The sequence below is a fragment of the Oncorhynchus tshawytscha genome, linkage group LG07, assembly GCF_018296145.1.
Source record: "Oncorhynchus tshawytscha isolate Ot180627B linkage group LG07, Otsh_v2.0, whole genome shotgun sequence".
NCBI lineage: Eukaryota > Metazoa > Chordata > Actinopteri > Salmoniformes > Salmonidae > Oncorhynchus > Oncorhynchus tshawytscha.
In genome coordinates, this window is record NC_056435.1 from 57,103,257 (window position 1) to 57,123,438 (window position 20,182).

The window sequence follows — 20,182 nt, forward strand, 5'->3', positions numbered from 1 at the left end:
AAAATGTATGGAGTAAAAAGTACATCATTTTCTTTAGGATTGTAGTGAAGTAAAAGTTGTCAAAAATATAAATAGTAATGTACAGATACCCCAAAAAACGATTTAAGTATTACTTTAAAGTATTTTTTTTAGTAAGTACTTTTCACCACTGCGTTTACAGCACACCCAGATAAGCTGAAGTCCAAAAACACCTCTACTGCATTAACGATAGCAGTTAAGACAGCTGTGCTTTGGGTTTTAGCTAGGGTGGTAAAAATATAGAAATACTTGTTGACACACAGGATGACACACAGCTGTACATTTCAATGAAACATGGTTAAGCCCCAAAATTGCCCTCGCTAGAAGCCTGTGTTTCAGACATAAGGAAGTGGATGGCTGCAAACTTTCTACTTTTAAACTCGGACAAAACAGAGATGCTTGTTCTAGGTCCCAAGAAACAAAGAGATCTTCTGTTAAATCTGACAATTCATCTTAATGGTTGTACAGTCGTCTCAAATAAAACTGTGAAGGACCTCGCGTTACTCTGGACCCTGATCTCTCTTTTGACGAACATATCGAGACTGTTTCAAGGACAGCTTTTTTCCATCTACATAACATTGCAAAAATCAGAAACTTTCTGTCCAAAAATGATGCAGAAAAATTAATCCATGCTTTTGTTACTTCTAGGTTAGACTACTGCAATGCTTTACTTTCCGGCTACCCGGATAAAGCACTAAATACACTTCAGTTAGTGCTATATACGGCTGCTAGAATCCTGACTAGAACCAAAACAAATTGATCATATTACTCCAGTGCTAGCCTCCCTACAGTGGCTTCCTGTCATGGCAAGGGCTGATTTCAAGGTTTTACTGCTAACCTACAAAGCATTACATGGGCTTACTCATACCTATCTCTCTGATTTGATCCTGCCGTACATACCTACACGTACGCTACGGTCAAAAGACACAAGCCTCCTAATTGTCCCGAGAATTTCTAAGCAAACAGCTGGAGGTAGGGCTTTCTCCTATAGAGCTCCATTTTTATGGAATAGTCTGCCTACCCATGTGAGAGAAGCAAACTCGGTCTCAACCTTTAAGTCTTTACTGAAGACTCATCTCTTCAGTGGGTCATATCATTGAGTGTAGTCTGGCCCAGGAGTGTGAGGGTGAAAGGAAAGGCTCTGGAGCAACGAACCGCCCTTGCTGTCTCTGCCTAGCCGGTTCCCCTCTTTCCACTGGGATTCTTTGCCTCTAACCCTATTACAGGGGCTGAGTCACTGGCTTACTGGTGCTCTTTCATGCCGTCCCTAGGAGGGGTGCGTCACTTGAGTGTGTTGAGTCACTGATGTGATCTTCCTGTCTGGGTTGGCGCCCCCCCCCCCTTGGGTTGTGCCGTTTGCGGAGATCTTTGTGGCTTATACTCGGCCTTGTCTCAGTTGGTGGTTGAAGATATCCCTCTAGTGGTGTGGGGGTTGTGCTTTGGCAAAGTGGGTGGGGTTATATCCTTCCTGTTTGGCCCTGTCCGGGGGTATCATCAGATGGGGCCACGGTGTCTCCTGACCCCTCCTGTCTCAGCCTCCAGTATTTATGCTGCAGTAGTTTATGTGTCGGGGGGCTAGGGTCAGTTTGTTATATCTGGAGTACTTCTCCTATCTTATCCGGTGTCCTGTATGAATTTAAGTGTGCTCTCTCTAATTCTTTCTTTCTCTCTCTCGGAGGACCTGAGCCCTAGGACCATGCCTCAGGACTACCTGGAATGATGACTACTTGCTGTCCCCAGTCCACCTGGCCGTGCTGCTGCTCCAGTTTCAACTGTTCTGCCTGCGGCTGTGGAATCCTGACCTGTTCACCGGACGTGCTACCTGTCCCAGACCTATTATTTGACCATGCTGGTCATTTATGAACATTTGAACATCTTGGCCATGTTCTGTTATAATGTCCACCCGGCACAGCCAGAAGAGGACTGGCCACCCCTCATAGCCTGGTTCCTCTCTAGGTTTCTTCCTAGGTTTTGGCCTTTCTATGGAGTTTTTCCTAGCCAACGTGCTTCAACACCTGCATTGCTTGCTGTTTGGGGTTTTAGGCTGGGTTTCTGTACAGCACTGAGATATCAGCTGATGTACGAAGGGATATATAAATAAATTTGATTTGATATTTGAAAAGGCATTTGAACAATGTAATGTTCTCACAGCATGTAAATAGCAACTGATGAAGTGTGTGACGTAACATCATGAAGTAGGGTAAATGACCAGGGGAAGACAAAGTTGACAAATTCTGATCTTGATAATGCAACTGAGAATCTGATTGAGATCCTGAGAAATGAATATGGAAAGCCAAAGACAAAGATGGTCAACTCTGAGTTTGTAATTGCCTCTGAAATGTTGACTGGCTGTGGATATGAAAGGCCAGTGTGAGTCCTGTAGAGTTGATCTATCCATTGTCTTTGACGTAACAGAGAACCTGATGGCTTGAGGCCTATGGAAGACTGGATCCCTGAAATTCTCTGGCCTGTAAAGTAGCAGTAATTGGGTTAGTACAGCTTTGCAGCTATGGTAGGTAATTCCAATATCAAACATTTAATATAAGATTCACCTATGTGTGACAGTACTGTAACTGTAACAGTAGGCCTACCTACATATCTACAAAAGTATGTGGACACTGCTTCAAATTAGTGGATTCGGCTATTTCAGCCACACATTGCTGACAGTTGTAAAATGTCGAGCACACAGTCATGCAATCTCCATAGACAAACACTGGCAGTAGAATGGCCTTACTGAAGAGCTCAGTGATTTTCAATGTAGCACCTTCATAAGATGCCACCTTTCCAACAAGTCAGTTTATAAAATTTCTACCCTGCTATAGCTGCCCCGGTCAACTGTAAGTGCTGTTATTGTGAAGTGGAAACGTTTAGGAGTAACAACGGCTCAGTTGCGAAGTGGTAGGCCACTTACGCGTTGAGTGTAAAAATCGTCTGTCCTCGGTTGCAACACTCACTACTGAGTTCCAAATTGCCTCTGTTAGCAACATCAGCAAAATAACTGTTTGTCGGGAGCTTCATGAAATGGGTTTCTATGGCCGAGCAGCCGCACACAAGCCTAAGATCACCATGTGTAATGCCAAGCGTCGGCTGGAGTGGTGTTAAGCTCGTCGCCATTAGACTCTGGAGCAGTGGAAATGCGTTCTTTGGAGTGATGAATCACGCTTCACCATCTGGCAGTCCAGCGGACGAGTCTGGGTTTAGTGGATGCCAGGAGAATGCTTCCTGCCCCAATGCATAGTGCCAACTGTAAAGTTGGGTGGATGAATAATAATGGTCTGTGGCTGTTTTTCATGGTTCGGGCTCCTTAGTTCCAGTGAAGGGAAATCTTAATGCTACAGCATAAAATGACATTCTAGACGATTCTGTGCTTCCAACTTTGTGGCAACAGTTTGATGAAGCCTCTTTCCTGTTTCAGCATGACAATATGCCCCACGGCACAAAGTGACATCCATACAGAAATGGTTTGTTGAGATCTGTGTGGAAGAACCTAACTGCCCTGCACAGAGCCCTGACCTCAACTCCATCGAACACATTTGGGATGAATTGGAATGCCGACTGCATGCCAGGCCTAACTGCCCAACCTCACTAATGCTCTTGTGGCTAAATGGAAGCAAGTCCCACTGCAAAGTTCCCTCATCTAGTGGAAAGCCTTCCCAGAAGAGTGGAAGCTGTTATAGCAGTAAAGGGGGACCAACTCCATTTTAATGCCAATGAGATGTTCGACTAGCCGCTGTCCACATACTTTTGGTCATGTAGTGTATTTATAAAGCTCATGTAACCTGAATTTGACATGCAACTCTCATACATGTATGATTACCAAACACTACCAAAGTATGTGCGTATTGTATATATAACACTAGTATAATGCCTTTACCTGTGTACTAGCTGATGACCATGGGTAAGGAGTGAAGGCAGTTAGGAGTTGGTGTTGGGCTTCTGGACGCCAAATGCTGTGATGAAGACATTGACTACAACAATGATGAAGACGAGTGCTGTGGTGACATTCTCCATAATGTTCAGCTTGAAGTGCATGCTCTCATCGTTCACGTTCCACTTTACTACAGAACAAGGGAGAGACACCAAAATATGTTGAGGATTAATTTACTGTCTCCAAGCATGTCCTCAATCCAACCAACAGAGGGAGCTATGCCAGTGCTTTCAAGTGTTGCTTCTAAGACTGGGGGCACTGTTTGAATTCCTTAAAAGTGCATTCTTCCCCTCTCCCTTTGAATTAATCACTGAGTGCGTAGACAAAATTGGACAAGTAGACAAGATTGGACAAGTGAACTCAGCTCTACCACATGGTGGCCCGCCTGGCTTTTTAACCATCACTTATTCAGCATTGTCTTACTAATCATTATTGAACCATCTGATATGAAGATACAGCCTCTGACATTTCCTACCCTCAGGTGAATTATTATCTAGGACATTCATTATATTCCTCACTGGAGATGGCTAATATGTTGTGGAGATTGAGGTGAGAGTTAGTTAGGGCCCAGTTTAGTTTAGCATTTTTCAAATGCTCTCAGTGCAGACACACAACTCCTGTAACATTAACAATTCCCCCTCAGGACATTAAGCTGAGTAATCCTAATTTGAACCAGCTCAGAGGAGAAACACAACACCCAATGGTCTCATTCCTGAACTCTCCCACACACACAATGGGAGCCCCTGGCAGGGGAACATAAGGATATTATGGCCAGGGGTGTGAGGGACCAGGCTTCACTCAGTACACAGATAATATTGTGTTTGCTGAGAGAGCCAATCTCAGGCCGACAGACACACATATGGCTCTATTTTTGTCTGGCGTTGAGGCACTAGGTCAAAAAGCATGTTAGTTTGCAATTTCGTCATGTAAAAACTGGCACACTGGCATTTTCTAGGTTCTAGGTTCGGCAACTTACCTGTCTAACATCAGCCCGTTTGCGCTGAAGTGCGAGGGGTGGCAATATTTGAGTTGTGTCCTTAAAAACAAGTGCAAAAGTGACAATTTCATGCAGCGCTAGTGGGAAGTTAAAGACCCACAAAACGCAGGTCTTAATGGTAACACAGTTGATGATAGCATGGATTTTGGGAGTGGAAGCTCAGCCATGACACACAATGCCCACAGAAGAGAGAGGGCCTTTTGTGCAGGTGAATCTCATACTTAGAAACATTTAAAAAAAGATTGGTTTCCCCTATTTAATTTGATTAAAAACCATGCATAGCCTGCCCTCCCCTTAATCAAGGCTCGTTTAGCAGCATCGCATAGATGGGTCTTTTTATCCTGGTCATTAGCCAAGTAGCGTATGAATAACAGGGTTTTAAATGGTCTACCGAGAGTGCTTTGAAATATTTTGTTATTTTCCCTCATGCTTTTTCATTATTCACAATTCACATACCTGCATACTTCATTTTGCTTGTTCAAGTAGGCTGTCCATCCCTATTTACAAAGACCGCCTCTTGTCCGATTAAATGCCTCGCACATAGGCAACAAAACAATTGACAGGAGCCTAGTATCTTGTATAGACGTGCAAATGTTATACCTAAAGACATTTAGGCCTACATGTGCACACAGTGCCATGGAACTAGAGAAGCATTTTATGATGTTATGCTTCTGACCCCATCCTATTTAGAAATATTGTTGTTGTTTTAAAAAACAAACTGTTTTGTTTTCTGTTTCATACCGAGCTCTCCATAGGCTACCCTTACCCTAGGCCTAAGCTACTAAGACTGGTTCAACAGCAAAGTGTTGTGCCTTTTTTATCCTGGCCTTTCACAGTAGCCTATCCATAAAAGGTGTTTAAATGGTCTGTTAGTCAGAGAGCCTTGAATTTAAAATTTACTGCACATCCTAAAACATTGCACATATGCCTGCTTGCATACTTAATTTTGCTTGTTCAAGTATCCAGGCATGTAGCCTAGCGGTTAAGAGCATTGGGCCAGTAACCGAAAGGTTGCTGGTTTGAATCCCTGAGCTGGCAAGGTGGAACAATCTGCTGTTTGCTCCTTGAGCAAGGCAGTTAGCCCCCGGCAACAACTCCTACCCTGGCGCAGATGATGTCGATTAAGGTAGCCCCCCGCACCTCTCTTAACACTGTTTTGTTTTTTTTACTGTTGTATTACTCGATATTGTAGCCTATGCTATTAATAAACTGTTGTATCAATCCACATTGGACCAGGAAGTGAATATTCCGTGCCCACAGCCGAACTGGAGTTGATGACAACACAAAGACCGCCAATAACCTACAAAACTTGGGACAAACGCACGCTGTATTAAGCCATGGAACACGTTGATTGGCCAGTGAGTGGCCAAGCCCTCGTCACACCTATAACTTCTTTATTCATCAAAACTCAGCTCTTTCGTGCCACCACCAGCTATTGAGCTCATAATTCCGTCTGGAATAATAGCTAAAGTATTTCTGACACACCCCTGGACATACAGCGCTACTGCCAGCGTATAGATCTACCATTGCATTAGGTTTGTTAAAATAGAGCCCATAATATTTGTTGGGATTCAATCATAAAGTAGGGTCAGGGAGTTGATCTGTTCCTGGAGCTGAGGAGGAACAATAGCACCACAATCCAAGTTTTCATGTCTCATCATTAATGTCAGGAGTTTTCCCTGACCATGTCATATGGGGGTCGGGTTACATGGTCAGGATAAACTCTTGGCCACAGAAATAAAATGAATAGAATGGGTGTCCCCATTCAAGTCAATGATGGCATAATGGGTGGACCTGCAGCCATTTTGAGTGTACCAATAAGAGCAAAGCAGGAAGTGTACCCATCAATCAGTGCTGTGATTTGTTGAATCAACTCAACTGACATTACAAAAATACATTCCATTGCATGAGCCACATCATAATTTGAATTAACATGCTATATTACCATGGAAATGATTGCATCACAATACCAGGCAACCAGTGTACCCAGGAGTTTACCAGTACAATTGTCAGGATAAGAGGTTCCAAACCCGTTCTATTCATTATATTTCTACGCTCCTGGCCCCACGCCTCATCAATCTATGGCTACGTCCCAAATATCTCTCCTCCCTCCCAAAGTGTGCACTGCCCTTCACTGATTTGAAAGAAAAAATGGAATGGCTGGGATAAGAAATATAGTGGAAACTCTTAGCTCATGCCTCCACCAATTGAATGCTGGGAAGTATTGAATGACTTCACTCTTCAGTAGAAAGGCAATATTATTGGGAAGCAACCAGTTGCTGGTTAGCACCAGAGCCAGACAGAGTGTCGATTACTTTCTTCATTTACCCCTGGGGGGGATTAATAAAGTTGAATAGAATAGAATTGAGACCCACCAATGAAGATGAGCAGGATGCCCACTGTGACCTGCAGGATGAGGGAGATGGAGATGAGGGTGATGAGAGGTTTGTAGAAGGTGAAACCTGGGCCCTGCTCCAGGACAGCCTTCAGCTGGGAGGCGTTGGCCATGAGTAATGCCACGTCCAGCATGCTCTCTGCTGCACTCTTCTTATTGGCGTAGTGGTTCATGTTCAGAGCACCCCTCGTCGCCCTGTGATTCCTGCCCCTAAGGTGTGGAAGCTAACATGAATACAGAGAGACTAACATTAGTACAACATAGACTAGACAAAGACATAAATTATGTTCAGTATAAACATAACATATATCTAGCCATATGTCTATCTATCCATATGTCTATGGACTTAACTCAGGTACATCACTGTCTGGTTACAGTTGTAAGTGAACCTGTAGGAGAGCACACTGTTAGTTATATTATTATTATTATATAAGAGGCTGGTGCATTGCTACATTATATGAACACTATGATGAGTTAATGTCCTCACTGAACTTTTGACTATGTCATACTGACCTTCAGCTTATTTAGGATAAAGTTTTAATGGAAGTATGTGGACATTTTGGGGATTCCTACAGTGACTCTGCTGTGGATTTGTGGGAAATGAAAGTGTTGTGGGACTATTTTAACAGGAAGTGTGACCATGCCCTCGGTCCATGGTGACTGCGCACCGTGCACAGAGAACTGATAGAAAGGAAGAGAGGTCAAGAGATCATGTGCTATGTCTTCTCTTCAGTTTCTTTCCAACCAGGGTGTAGATACTGAAACTGTAAACCAGGAGAAAGCAGTTCACCCTGTGGAGGAAGGTCTCTTCCCTACTTTACCACCCTGCAGTAGAGCGGGTTGGAAAATATGAAGTTAAATTGTTACATCATTGAAAAAGTGGGATTCCTAAACCAAACATTACCCAGGTGTCTTTGTGGGTTGAGGACAGAGTGTTTATTTTGGGTGGAACCGCCCAGCCTGACCATCCAAAAAACAAGGAGAGCCTTGTGCCCAGGTTGGCAGTGTAAAACAGAGAAGCCCACATGCCTCTCACCACCTCTAAAAACACTCACAGCCCACAGAGGAAAAAGTTGTCCTTGTGACCGAGGCTAGCAATGGTTGGACAGTTACTTCTCTCTGAGAAGCAGCCTGCTTTCCTTCACTGACTTATAACCCTCAAATTCCTGCACTGATCTTTCTTTGTATTTCATTCATTCCATTCTCTGACTTTCACTCCCTTTCTCTGGCCCAGTTTTTGGGTGACATTTTCTCACTCAATCCTGTTGCCCATCTCTCTGTCCTTCAAATGGGCTAGATTCCTACACTGCTGTATTCAAAATGTAACAATGTTCTAGAAATACTTAATGAGGGAACCTTCTCATGGCCTTGTTCTCAGTATCTGGTTATCTGTCCCTCTCCCTCTCTTGGGCCAAGGAGGGACTTACCTCTGCTGCTTATGTCCAGAGTGTTATAACAGGCTGAGATACAGTACGTGTACTGTATTACGTATTCTGGTGATGCCAGACACTTTTCTTAAGCATGATTGTTGAGTAACAAACAGATCATTGTGGGTCTGAACAGACACTGCTGACCAGTCAATGTTGTTGCTCATGTAAGAGATGGGAGCCCTTCTCAGCTCTCCTTTTTCCTTCCCATCCTCTGCCTTCCTTGTTCATACACTGGTAGTACATCAACTGAACAACTGTTGTTGTTTTACTGTGAGATTCATATGTGGGCTCTTCAACACTGATGGGTAAAAACAAGAAACTCTAACAGAGCTTAATGATTGCACAGTTGTTTTCCATTGAGTTTGATCAGGACTTTTCTAAGTAACATAGTCATCATTTTTTATTTTTTTATTTCACCTTTATTTAGCCAGGTAGACTAGTTGAGAACAAGTTCTCATTTGCAACTGCGACCTGGCCAAGATAAAGCATAGCAATTCAACACATACGACAACACAGAGTTACACATGGAATAAACAAAACATACAGTCAATAATACAGTAGGAAAAAAAGTCTATATAAAGTGAGTGCAAATGAAGTAAGATAAGGGAGTTAAGGCAATAAATAGGCCATGGTGGCGAAGTAATTACAATATAGCAATTAAACACTGGAATGGTAGATGTGCAGGAGATGAATGTGCAAGTAGAGATACTGGGGTGCAAAGGAGCAAGATAAATAAATAAATACAGTATGGGGATCAGGTGCAGTGATCTGTGCGCTGCTCTGTCAGCTGTTGCTTAATGCTAGTGAGGGAGATATGAGTCTCCAGCTTCAGTGATTTTTGCAGTTCGTTCCAGTCATTGGCAGCAGAGAACTGGAAGGAAAGGCGACCAAAGTAGGAATTGGCTTTGGGGGTGACCAGTGAGATATACCTGTGTGCTACGAGTGGGTGCTGCTATGGTGACCAGTGAGCTGAGATAAGACAGGGCTTTACCTAGCAGAGACTTGTAGATAACCTGTAGCCAGTGGGTTTGGCGACGAGTATGAAGCGAGGGCCAACCAACGAGAGCGTATAGGTCGCAGTGGTTTGTAGTGTATGGGGCGTTGGTGACAAAACGGATGGCACTGTAATAGACTGCATCCAATTTGCTGAGTAGAGTGTTGGAGGCTATTTTATAGATGACATCGCCGAAGTCGATGGATCGGTAGGATGGTCAGTTTTACGAGGGTATGTTTGGCAGCATGAGTGAAGGATGCTTTGTTGCGATATAGGAAACCAATTCTAGATTTAATTTTGGATTGGAGATGCTTAATGTGAGTCTGGAAGGAGAGTTTACAGTCTAACCAGACACCTAGGTATTTGTAGTCCACGTATTCTAAGTCAGAGCCGTCCAGAGTAGTGATGCTGGACGGGCGGGCAGGTGCGGGCAGTGATCGATTGAATAGCATGCATTTAGTTTTACTTGCATTTAAGAGCAGTTGGAGGCCACGGAAGGAGAGTTGTATGGCATTGAAGCTCGTCTGGAGGTTAGTTAACACAGTGTCCAAAGAGAGGCCAGAAGTATACAGAATGGTGTCGTCTATGTAGAGGTGGATCAGAGAATCACCAGCAGAAAGAGCAACATCATTGATGTATACAGAGAAGAGAGTCGGCCCGAGAATTGAACCCTGTGGCACCCCCATAGAGACTGCCAGATGTCCGGACAACAGGCCCTCCGATTTTACACACTGAACTCTATCAGAGAAGTAGTTGGTAAACCAGGTCGAGGCAATCATTTGAGAAACTAAGGCTGTTGAGTCTGCCAATAAGAATGTGGTGATTGACAGAGTCAAAAGCTTTGGTCAGGTCGATGAATTCGGCTGCACAGTAATGTGTCTTATTGATGGCGGTTATGATGTCGTTTAGGACCTTGAGCATGGCTGAGGTGCACCCATGACCAGCTCTGAAACCAGATTGCATAGCGGAGAAGGTATGGTGGGATTCGATATGGTCGGTAATCTGTTTGTTAACTTGGCTTTCGAAGACCTTAGAAAGACAGGGTAGGATAGATATAGGTCTGTAGCAGTTTGGGTCTAGAGTGTCACCCCCTTTGAAGAGGGGGATGACCGCGTCAGCTTTCCAATCTTTGGGAATCTCAGACGATATGAAAGAGAGGTTGAACAGGCTAGTAATAGGGGTTGCAACAATTTCGGCAGATAATTTTTAGAAAGAGAGGGTCCAGATTGTCTAGCCCAGCTGATTTGTAGGGGTCCAGATTTTGCAGCTCCTTCAGAACATCAGCTATCTGGATTTTGGTGAAGGAGAAATGCTGGGGGCTTTGGCGGGTTGCTGGAGGGTGCCGGGCAGTTGACCGGGGTAGGGGTAGCCAGGTGGAAAGCATGGCCAGCCGTAGAGAAATGCTTATTGAAATTCTCAATTATAGTGGATTTATCGGTGGTAACAGTGTTTCCTAGCCCATTACCTACAGTACTGGTCAAATGTTTGGACACACCTACTAATTCCAGGGTTTTTCTTTGTTTTTACTATTTTCTACATTGTACAATAATAGTGAAGATAGTTTTGATGTCTTCACTATTATTCTACAATGTAGAAAATAGTAAAAATAAAGAAAAAGTCTTGAATGAGTAGGTGTGTCCAAACTTTTGACTGGTACTGTAAATGTCAATCATTTTCGGAATCCCAGGCCATTATGCCACTTTGCTCACAGAGCAGAGCAGGTGAAGACTGGACACCTCCTTTATATTGCTCAATGCATTGTGATTCACTTGGGATGTTGGACTTTCAAAATATGTTTTGGTTAGGTTTTTTAATTTTTTATTAAAGAACTGCAGCGTTTTCTACAACACGCACAACAGACAACCTTGAATAAACCACTGAGGAGAATGACAGAGTTGCAGACAACTCTGGTCTGCCAACCAAACAGATAATTGGACCGCTAAGCATACATGGTCTCTGAGGCTGCGTAAAATATTTAGTTTTCGGCAGACCACCAACAAGACAAATCAATACTGAGTGATTTGAAAGTGTCCTGCATAATTATGTAAACACTAAATGGGTCTGAAATGGCACCCTATTTCCTATATAGTGCACTACTTTTGACCAGGTCTCTGGTAGCTATAGAGAATAGGCCAGGGGGCCATTTCGGACGCAGACATTGAGTAGGCCTAAACTTAAACTGCTTGGTAGGGAAGGACGTTTACCTTTGCCCAAAGGAATGTTTGTTTTCTGTGCCATATTACACCAAATACTAACAACCACATAGCACTGAACACTCAGAGCTGTCACCTCAACATACATCAATGGGGACTTGTGGGGAATTCTACTTGCTTTCCTTTGGCCTTTGACATTGTTATAACCTATTGTTGTGGTGTAACAGGTGTTTACTCTAGGTTAGTAACAAAATTATGTGGCTTTCCCCTTAATATATGTCACCTATTCACAAGCATGGCCCCTGGATAACCTGCTATGAATGTGGGAATTCACCACTTCCCCCTACTTTCTCATTGTGTAATATATTTTTAATGCAACAGAGTTTGGTTGATTATAAACAACAACATTCTTGCCATCTTCTAGCTACCAAACATTGTTGGATCAATCGTTTGGTAGATAAAGTTATCTGATACTTTTCATGATTTGGGTTTTCAAACACATCAACATAATATTTGAAGGATAGTCGATAAAGGTATTCTCCTCGTGTAGGTAGTCTAAATCAGGAGCATGGCTATGATCTCACACTTAATCCTCAACAGGTGGGTTTTGGACTATAACTGATTACTTAATTAGCTGTAATAGAAAACCTGAACTAGTTCAAAGGTTAGTGACAATGGTCTTTGAAAAAGGCCTAAAACGTGATCAAGGGTTGTGTATGCTATATAGTCAAAAGGGTTAAAGCACCCTCCCATAAAATACACACAATTCTAAATGATATGGTTCAGTCTGTATTTAACATTTAATGTGTGGCATTTAATTATCCGTATAGACCTTTTCTTTACGTTCCAAAATACATCTATGTGCCTTTGGTCGATGCTGATGGCCACCAACAGGCCCATTGGCTACGCTCCCAATCTCATAAAATATCCACTGTTCGGAGCATAATCCCCATGACAACAGGCACGTGTTGTATTTCTGCGGATTTTAATTTTCACGAGCATACTGCGTAATCATTACGCGCAAACTATACTAAAAAACTATGCTAATATGACCTTTATAGACTACGAGTAAGTCTATTGTATTGGGTTTGCAATCATTCAGACGAGACTGGTGCTTAATTTAGTATAGTCCTGTTGAAGCCCCACAAAGAAAAGTTTCAGCACAGAATGTGAGATGTTAATAAATGAACTACCGATTAACATCCGCGTAGCGAGAAATAGTTACATTGTATCCTATATGGTAAGCCATAACTGTTAGGTTACAATGTAACCAAGATGCAGTAAGCTCTCGGCATAGGTTATGGCCGTTTTTCTGAGAAAAAAAACCAAACATTTTTACGTAGATTGGGGCTGGTCTCTGTTGCAGACTGCGGACTCACAGCTTCTTGCATCGTAGCCTATCTTACCTCTCCTCCGTTCTCTCCGACTGCATCTCCGTTCATTTCCATGTTTTCAGTTGCCATATTTGCCTCTTAAATATTGAATTTAAACTAAAGCGGGTTAAAATCCTAAATGTGTTGTGGGAGTCCGTGTCGTTGTGTCTCTGCCAGTGGCCGCCGGGTCGGTCCCTGTGTGAAAAACGCCTAAACGGGAAGAAGTGGAGGACTGACTACAGGGCTTCACTAGGGGGCGTTTCTACACTGGGGTCTAGAGAAACTGAAAGTTGCCTCTGAATTTGCATGTTTTGATAATTAAGGAATGCCCCTTTCATTTGGGCGAAACAAGGGATTCTACAGAGTTTCACAAAATCTAAAATACTATATAGGGTTTTCATGAATATTGTAAATACCGTTGATCTGATCATTTAAAGGGTCTCTGATTCAAACCTTGGGTTAAGCCTGGAATGTATAGCCTTTGGTGAAAAATATTCCCAAACACCATTTCAACATCATTTGAATAACGTAACAGTTGCAGAATGCGTCAGAATAATATTCCACACTAGGCACACTACTAGCAGCAGTATACAGTGCATTTGGAAAGTATTCAGACCGCTTCACTTTTTACATATTTTGTTATGTTACAGCCTTATTCTAAAAATGGTTCAATGGTTTTTTCTTTCATCAATCTACACACAATACCCCATAATGACAAAGCAAGACATTTTAGCAAATGTATTAAAAATAAAAACGTTAAAATTAAATATACATATCTATTCAGACCCTTTACTCAGTACTTTGTTGAAGCACCTTTGGCTACAAGCTTGGCACACCTCAATTTGGGGAGTTTCTCAAATTCTTCTCTGCAGATCCTCTCAAGCTTCCTCAGGTTGGAAGGGGAGTGTTGCTGCACAGTATTTTCTGGTCTCTCCAGAGATGTTAGATCGGGTTCAAGTCCGGGCTCTGGCTGGGTCACTCAAGGAAAATCAGAGACTTGTCCTGAAGTCACTTCTGTGTTGTCTTTGCTTAGGGTCGTTGTCCTGTGGGAAGGTGAACCTTCGACCCAGTCTGAGGTCCTGAGCATGCTGAAGCAGGTTTTCATCAAGGATATCTCTATACTTTGCTCCGTTCATCATTCCCTTGACCCTGACTAGTCTCCCAGTCCCTGCCGCTGAAAAACATCCCAACAGCATGACGCTGCAACCACCATGCTATACCGTAACGATGGTGCCAGGTTTCCGCTGGCATTCAGGTTTCATCAGACAAGAGAATCTTGTTTCTCATGTTCTGAGAATCATTTAGGTGCCTTTTGGCAAACTCCAAATGGGCTGTCAAGTGGCTTCCGTCTGGCCACTCTACCATAAAGGCCTGATCGGTGGAATGCTACAGAGATGGTTGTCCTTCTGGAAAGTTCTCCCATATCCACAGAGGAACTCTGGAGCTCTGTCAGAGTGACCATCAGGTTCTTGGTCGCCTCCCTGACCAAGGCCCTTCTCCCCCTATTGCTCAGTTTGGCTGGGCGGCCAGCTCTAGGAAGAGTCTTGGTGGTTCCAAACTTCTTCCATTTAAGAATGATGGAGGGCACTGTGTCCTTGGGGACCTTCAATGCTGCAGAAATGTTTTGATTCCCTTCCCCAGATCTGTGCCTCGACACAATCCTCTGTCGGAGCTCTACAGACAATTCCTTTGACCTCATGCCTTGATTTTTGCTGACATGCACTGTCAACTGTGGCACCTTATATAGACAGGTGTGTGCCTTTCCAAATCATGTCAAATCAATTGAATTTACCACAGGTGGACTCCAATTGTAGAAACATCTCAAGGATGATCAATGGAAACAGGATGCACCCCAGCTCAATTTCGAGTCTAATAGCAAAGGGTGTGAATACTTGTGTAAATAAGTATAATAAATAAGTGTTTCTGTCTTAATTTTAATAGATTTGCAACCATTTTTTTAAAGAAGTTTTTCTTTGTCATTATCAGGTATTGTGTGTAGATTCATGAGAAAAACGAATCATTTAATCAATTTTAGAATACAGTTGTAACGTAACAAAATGAGGAAAAGGTGAAGGGGTCTGAACACTTTCCAAATGCACTGTAACTCTCCATACACGTGGAACACTCTGCACGGGCAAAAATAGCACTCGTCATGTTTAAATCCAACAGATTGGTGCCAATAAGAAATAATAACGGAATAACTGTACTGAACTGAATGAAATATATATTATAGCCTATCAAGAACATACATCCCACTGGGCACAGACGTCGTTTCAATGTCTATTCCACGTTGGTTCAATGTAATTTCATTGAAATGACCGGTGTTTGCCCATTGGGAATTACTCATCACTGAACACTTTAAGGCTATAATTTGCAGACTATTCTATTTCATCCAATCTATTCTATGTTGTTATATTATATTGTATTCTGTTGAATTTATCTAAAATGAATACAATATATATGTTCGCCCATCAAGAACAAGCTATTGTGACGGCTTTCTTCCTGGGAAGTAGAGGCGGACCAAAACGCAGCATGGTTATAGTTCATGGTTCTTTAATAAGAGACACTTAACATGAACTAACTACAAAACAATAAACGTGACAACCGAAACAGTCCTAACTGGTGCAGAAAACACAAAGACAGGAAACAATCACCCACAAAATACCCAAAGAATATGGCTGCCTAAATATGGCTCCCAATCAGAGACAACGATAAACACCTGCCTCTGATTGAGAACCAATCCAGGCAACCATAGACTTACCTAGACACCTGAAAGAACACACGCCCATAAATCCCCCCCCCCCCCAAAGGTGTGGACTCCCGGCCGCACACCTAAACCCATAGGGGAGGGTCTGGGTGGGCGTCTGTCCACGGTTGCGGCTCTGGCGCGGGACGTGGACCCCACTATAGTCTCAGTCCGTTTTTGTAGCATCCTAGGAACGGCGACCCTCGCCGCCGACCTAGGATTGGCAACCCTACTAAATGGCCCCACTGGACTGAGGGGCAGCTCCGGACTGAGGTAGCTCAGGACTGAGAGGTAGGCTCAGGCTGGTTAACGGCTCTGGAAGCTGGTGGCTGAATGGCGGTTCTGGCAGATCCTGGCTGAATGGCGGCTCTGGAAGATCCTGGCTGACTGGCGGCTCTGGAAGATCCTGGCTGACTGGCGGCTCATGACAGACGGGAGACTCTGGCGGCTCATGACAGACGGGAGACTCTGGCGGCTCATGACAGACGGGAGACTCTGGCGGCTCATGACAGACGGGAGACTCTGGCGGCTCTGGACAGATGGGAGAATCTAGCGGCTCTGGACAGACGGGAGACTCTAGCGGCTCTGGACAGACGGGAGACTCTAGCAGCTCTGGACAGATGAGGCGCACTGTAGGCCTGGTGCGTGGTGCCAGCGCTGGTGGTACTGGGCCGAGGACACGCACCTCAGGGCGAGTAGGGGGAGGAGGAACAGGGAGTACTGGGCTCTGGACACGCACAGGAAGCCTGGTGCGGGGGGCTGCCACCGGAGGGCTGGTGCATGTAGGTGGCACTGGATAGACCGGACCATGCAGGCGCACTGAGCACCGAGCCTGCCCAACCTTACCTGGTTGAATGCTCCCGGTCACCCTGCCAGTGCGGCGAGGTGGAATATCCCGCACTGGGCTGTGCAGGCGAACCGGGGACACCATGCGTAAGGCTGGTGCCATGTACGCCGGCCCAAGGAGACGCACTGGAGACCAGATGCGTAGAGACGGCTTCATGGCACTTGGCTCAATGCCCACTCTAGCCCGGCCGATCCGAGGAGCTGGAATGTACCGCACCGGGCTATGCACCCGCACTGGAGACACCGTGCGCTCCACAGCATAACACGGTGCCTGCCCGGTCTCTCTCGCTCTCCGGTAAGCACAGGAAGTTGGCGCAGGTCTCCTACCTGGCTTCGCCATACTTCCTGTGTGCCACCCCCCAATACATTTTAGGGGCTGACTCTCGGGCTTCCTACCACGCCGCCGTGCTCGTTTCTCCAACTCCATTCTCCTGTAACCCTCCTCGCACTGCTCCAGCGAATCCCAGGCGGGCTTCGGCACTCTCCCTCCGTCGACCGCCCACCTATCTATCTCTTCCCAAGTCGTATAGTCCAGATTTTGCTCCCAAGTCCAATAATCCTGACATCGCTGCTCCTCCTGCCGCAGCCTGTCACCACGCCGCTTGGTCCTGTTGTGGTGGGTGATTCTGTCACGGCTTTCTTCCTGGGAGTGAGAGGCGGACCAAAACGCAGCGTGGTTATAGTTCATGGTTCTTTAATAAGAGACACTTAACATGAACTAACTACAAAACAATTAACGTGAAAACCGAAACAGTCCTAACTGGTACAGAAAACACAAAGACAGGAAACAATCACCCACAAAATACCCAAAGAATATGGCTGCCTAACTATGGCTCCCAATCAGAGACAACGATAAACACCTGCCTCTGATTGAGAACCAATCCAGGCAACCATAGACTTACCTAGACACCTAAAAGAACACAACCCCATAAATCTACAAAAACCCCTAGACAAGACAAAACACATGAATCACCCATGTCACACCCTGGCCTAACCAAAATAATAAAGAAACAAAGATAACTAAGGCCAGGGCGTGACAGCTATTTCTAATCGGTGGTCATTTGCATAATTTTTAATTATATTACTTTCGATTATATTCTAGTTGAGTTAAATTCAGTAGAATATAAAATAATAGGCAATTATTCTATAATGATCACATATTGGCTATAATTTGCAGGTTTCTGCCGGGAATAGGGGAAGTCAACCCCCTATACGCTGCGGAAGCATCATGCATAGGATGGGAGGATACAGAGAGTGGTGGTCGGTCCATAACAACCCCTGTCACCGAGGCTGAAAGCTACCGCATAAAAACGTGTGCATTTATCGGATATGTGTTGTTGCTAAGGGCGTGGATGTGTGTCTTTAAAATTGAATTGTCTCCTTGCAATGGAAAGTGTAATTTGAGAGAGGCACCGCACAAATACAGCCCGAACGAACGGTGAGATGCTCTGAGCACGTCATCCACACTGGGAGAATACCGTGCCGCAGTGAGCAAACAATCTGATCGCTTCTATTCCGCTCCCGGACACCGCTGAACAGAACTTCTCCCCAGCGGAGGCGAATAGTTAACAGAGTGATGCGATGGGGACGATGCCGTCCCTGACTTCATTCTGCTTTTAAACCAAGAAAAAACTGTAATGAATACTCAATAACCAGCTACGGGATCGGCTAGCCTAAGATTATAGCGGTCACAGCTGCGCACCTGACACATGGTTCTTTTGAGGGATTAGAGAGAGACGGAACTATCCTGGCACGACAACTGTCCGTGAGTGTTTATTGTAGCAGTTCTACCTACCACGAGTTCTGCTTCTAAACTGTAACCAATTTGATCAGATAAGAAAGCAATGTTGCAATAAACTGCATAAAATAGGAATTAATTATATTGTAATTTATTAATGCAACATTTCAATTGGCTGGCTGGCTGGATTTGTGATAAGCTGAGCCGCATTAAATCAAGCAGTGGCACCATTGCACCTGTTATAAGAGTTTGTCATCAATTGGTATTTTATAAATATGCCAGATATCTCAAGTGAGATGATTATTTTAGGGATAGTATAGCTTCCTAACTGCGTCAGTGCAGGCGAACGTTGAAGGTATGCACTCCCTCACCGCTGGGGAAGGACAATAATAGTAGTCGCCTCTGAATGTCACCGGTAAGTGTCTAAACATTTCCCGGGGATGGATTCCGGAGACGATTCGGGCTCGGACCCGCCACTTGGATCCACATTCTCCTCGGTGCCCAATTTAGACTCTGACATCAATGACAATAGGCCTATCTATGAGAACGGTGGACAGCGGAAAGTCAACATAGAAACGGCAGTGCTGCGTGGGGCAAGCGACCAGAGCGCGTTTCCCTTATCGGACTACCGGGGACTCGTCCGCCAGAGGTTCATTCGCAGAAGTTTGTGGTTTTCGGACGCGGACGACCAAGCGTTGGACGCGCCAGAATGCGGTAACAGCACTCCAGTGCTCAGCGTCCACCTGCGCACCATCGTGGACCGAACCCGAACCCTCGCGATTGGACCACGCGTGGCTTTCCAGGTCCAGGAGAGCTCGAGCACCGAGAGCCAAGTGGGGCAGAAGGACAGAGCAACTGAAAGCGTGAGCGCGGATGAGGAGAAGGAGAGGAGCGTGGCCGAGCCCAAACCAGATGATGCAGCTGAACCGTCGCCTGATACCACTGGGAAAGCTGGGAGTGATGAAAACGAGGATGAGAACGAGATGAAAGCCGTGTCCACCTCACCCGGGGGCCGGTTTCTCAAGTTCGATACTGAGCTCGGGAGAGGGTCTTTCAAGACTGTTTACAAAGGTCTGGACACAGACACCTGGGTAGAAGTCGCTTGGTGTGAACTTCAGGTAATATAACCTTGTTTTACAATTTGAATAAAATGTATTCAGTTTATCATTGTCATGTGTTTGAAATTGTTAATTGACCACAAAATCAATATTTCGCAATGGCCATCTCAGTCTCCGGACTTGAACCCTATTGAAAACCTATGGTTTGAATCGATGAGGGCAGTACATAAACTCAGACAAAGATATCAATAATCTGGAAATATTCTGTATGGAGGAATGGTTTAAGATCCCTCCCAGTGTGTTCTCCAATCTCATAAAACATTTTGGAAAAAGGCTCAGTGTCTGTCGTTATCCTCGCAAGTGTGGGTGCTGGCCTCAAGTACTGAAAACGGGTGACAATAATTTTGACCCATATCTTTTTTAGATTTTGTTTTATTACTTGTTAAACTGAATATCTTTCTCTGAGAAATTGTATTAGTATAACATCCATTTTTTATAACATATAA

At 44.4% G+C, this 20,182-nt stretch overlaps 2 protein-coding genes across 3 annotated transcripts in view; one reads left to right on the forward strand and one right to left on the reverse strand.

Annotated features, from left to right (window-relative positions):
- Positions 1–2,116: 2,116 nt before the first annotated feature.
- LOC112254913 (ninjurin-1) lies at positions 2,117–13,517 on the reverse strand. Its single transcript, XM_024427874.1, has 4 exons — positions 13,322–13,517; positions 7,319–7,562; positions 3,893–4,076; positions 2,117–2,486 (listed from the first exon to the last, which is right to left on the reverse strand). Exons 1-3 carry the CDS (start codon positions 13,376–13,378, stop codon positions 3,934–3,936), a joined length of 444 nt encoding a protein of 147 aa, XP_024283642.1. The 5' UTR covers positions 13,379–13,517; the 3' UTR covers positions 2,117–2,486; positions 3,893–3,933.
- A 4,617-nt stretch (positions 13,518–18,134) lies between these two features.
- Positions 18,135–20,182, forward strand: part of LOC112255329 (serine/threonine-protein kinase WNK2-like) — a 59,406-nt gene continuing 57,358 nt past the window's right edge. For both annotated transcript variants that reach the window (XM_042324681.1, XM_042324682.1), the window contains exon 1: positions 18,135–19,736. In XM_042324681.1, coding sequence (XP_042180615.1) covers positions 19,059–19,736 — 678 coding nt within the window. In that variant the 5' untranslated portion in view covers positions 18,135–19,058. The remainder of the gene's footprint in view (positions 19,737–20,182) is intronic.

Excerpts from the sequence above, each read along its gene's own strand:
- LOC112254913 (XM_024427874.1), bottom strand. The coding sequence starts at position 13,378 with ATGGCAACTGAAAACATGGAAATGAACGGAGATGCAGTCGGAGAGAAC. Across the intron at positions 7,563-13,321 it reads TCGGAGAGAACGGAGGAGAG|CTTCCACACCTTAGGGGCAG; the intron begins GTAAGATAGGCT and ends TATTCATGTTAG. Across the intron at positions 4,077-7,318 it reads CATCCTGCTCATCTTCATTG|TAAAGTGGAACGTGAACGAT; the intron begins GTGGGTCTCAAT and ends CTTGTTCTGTAG.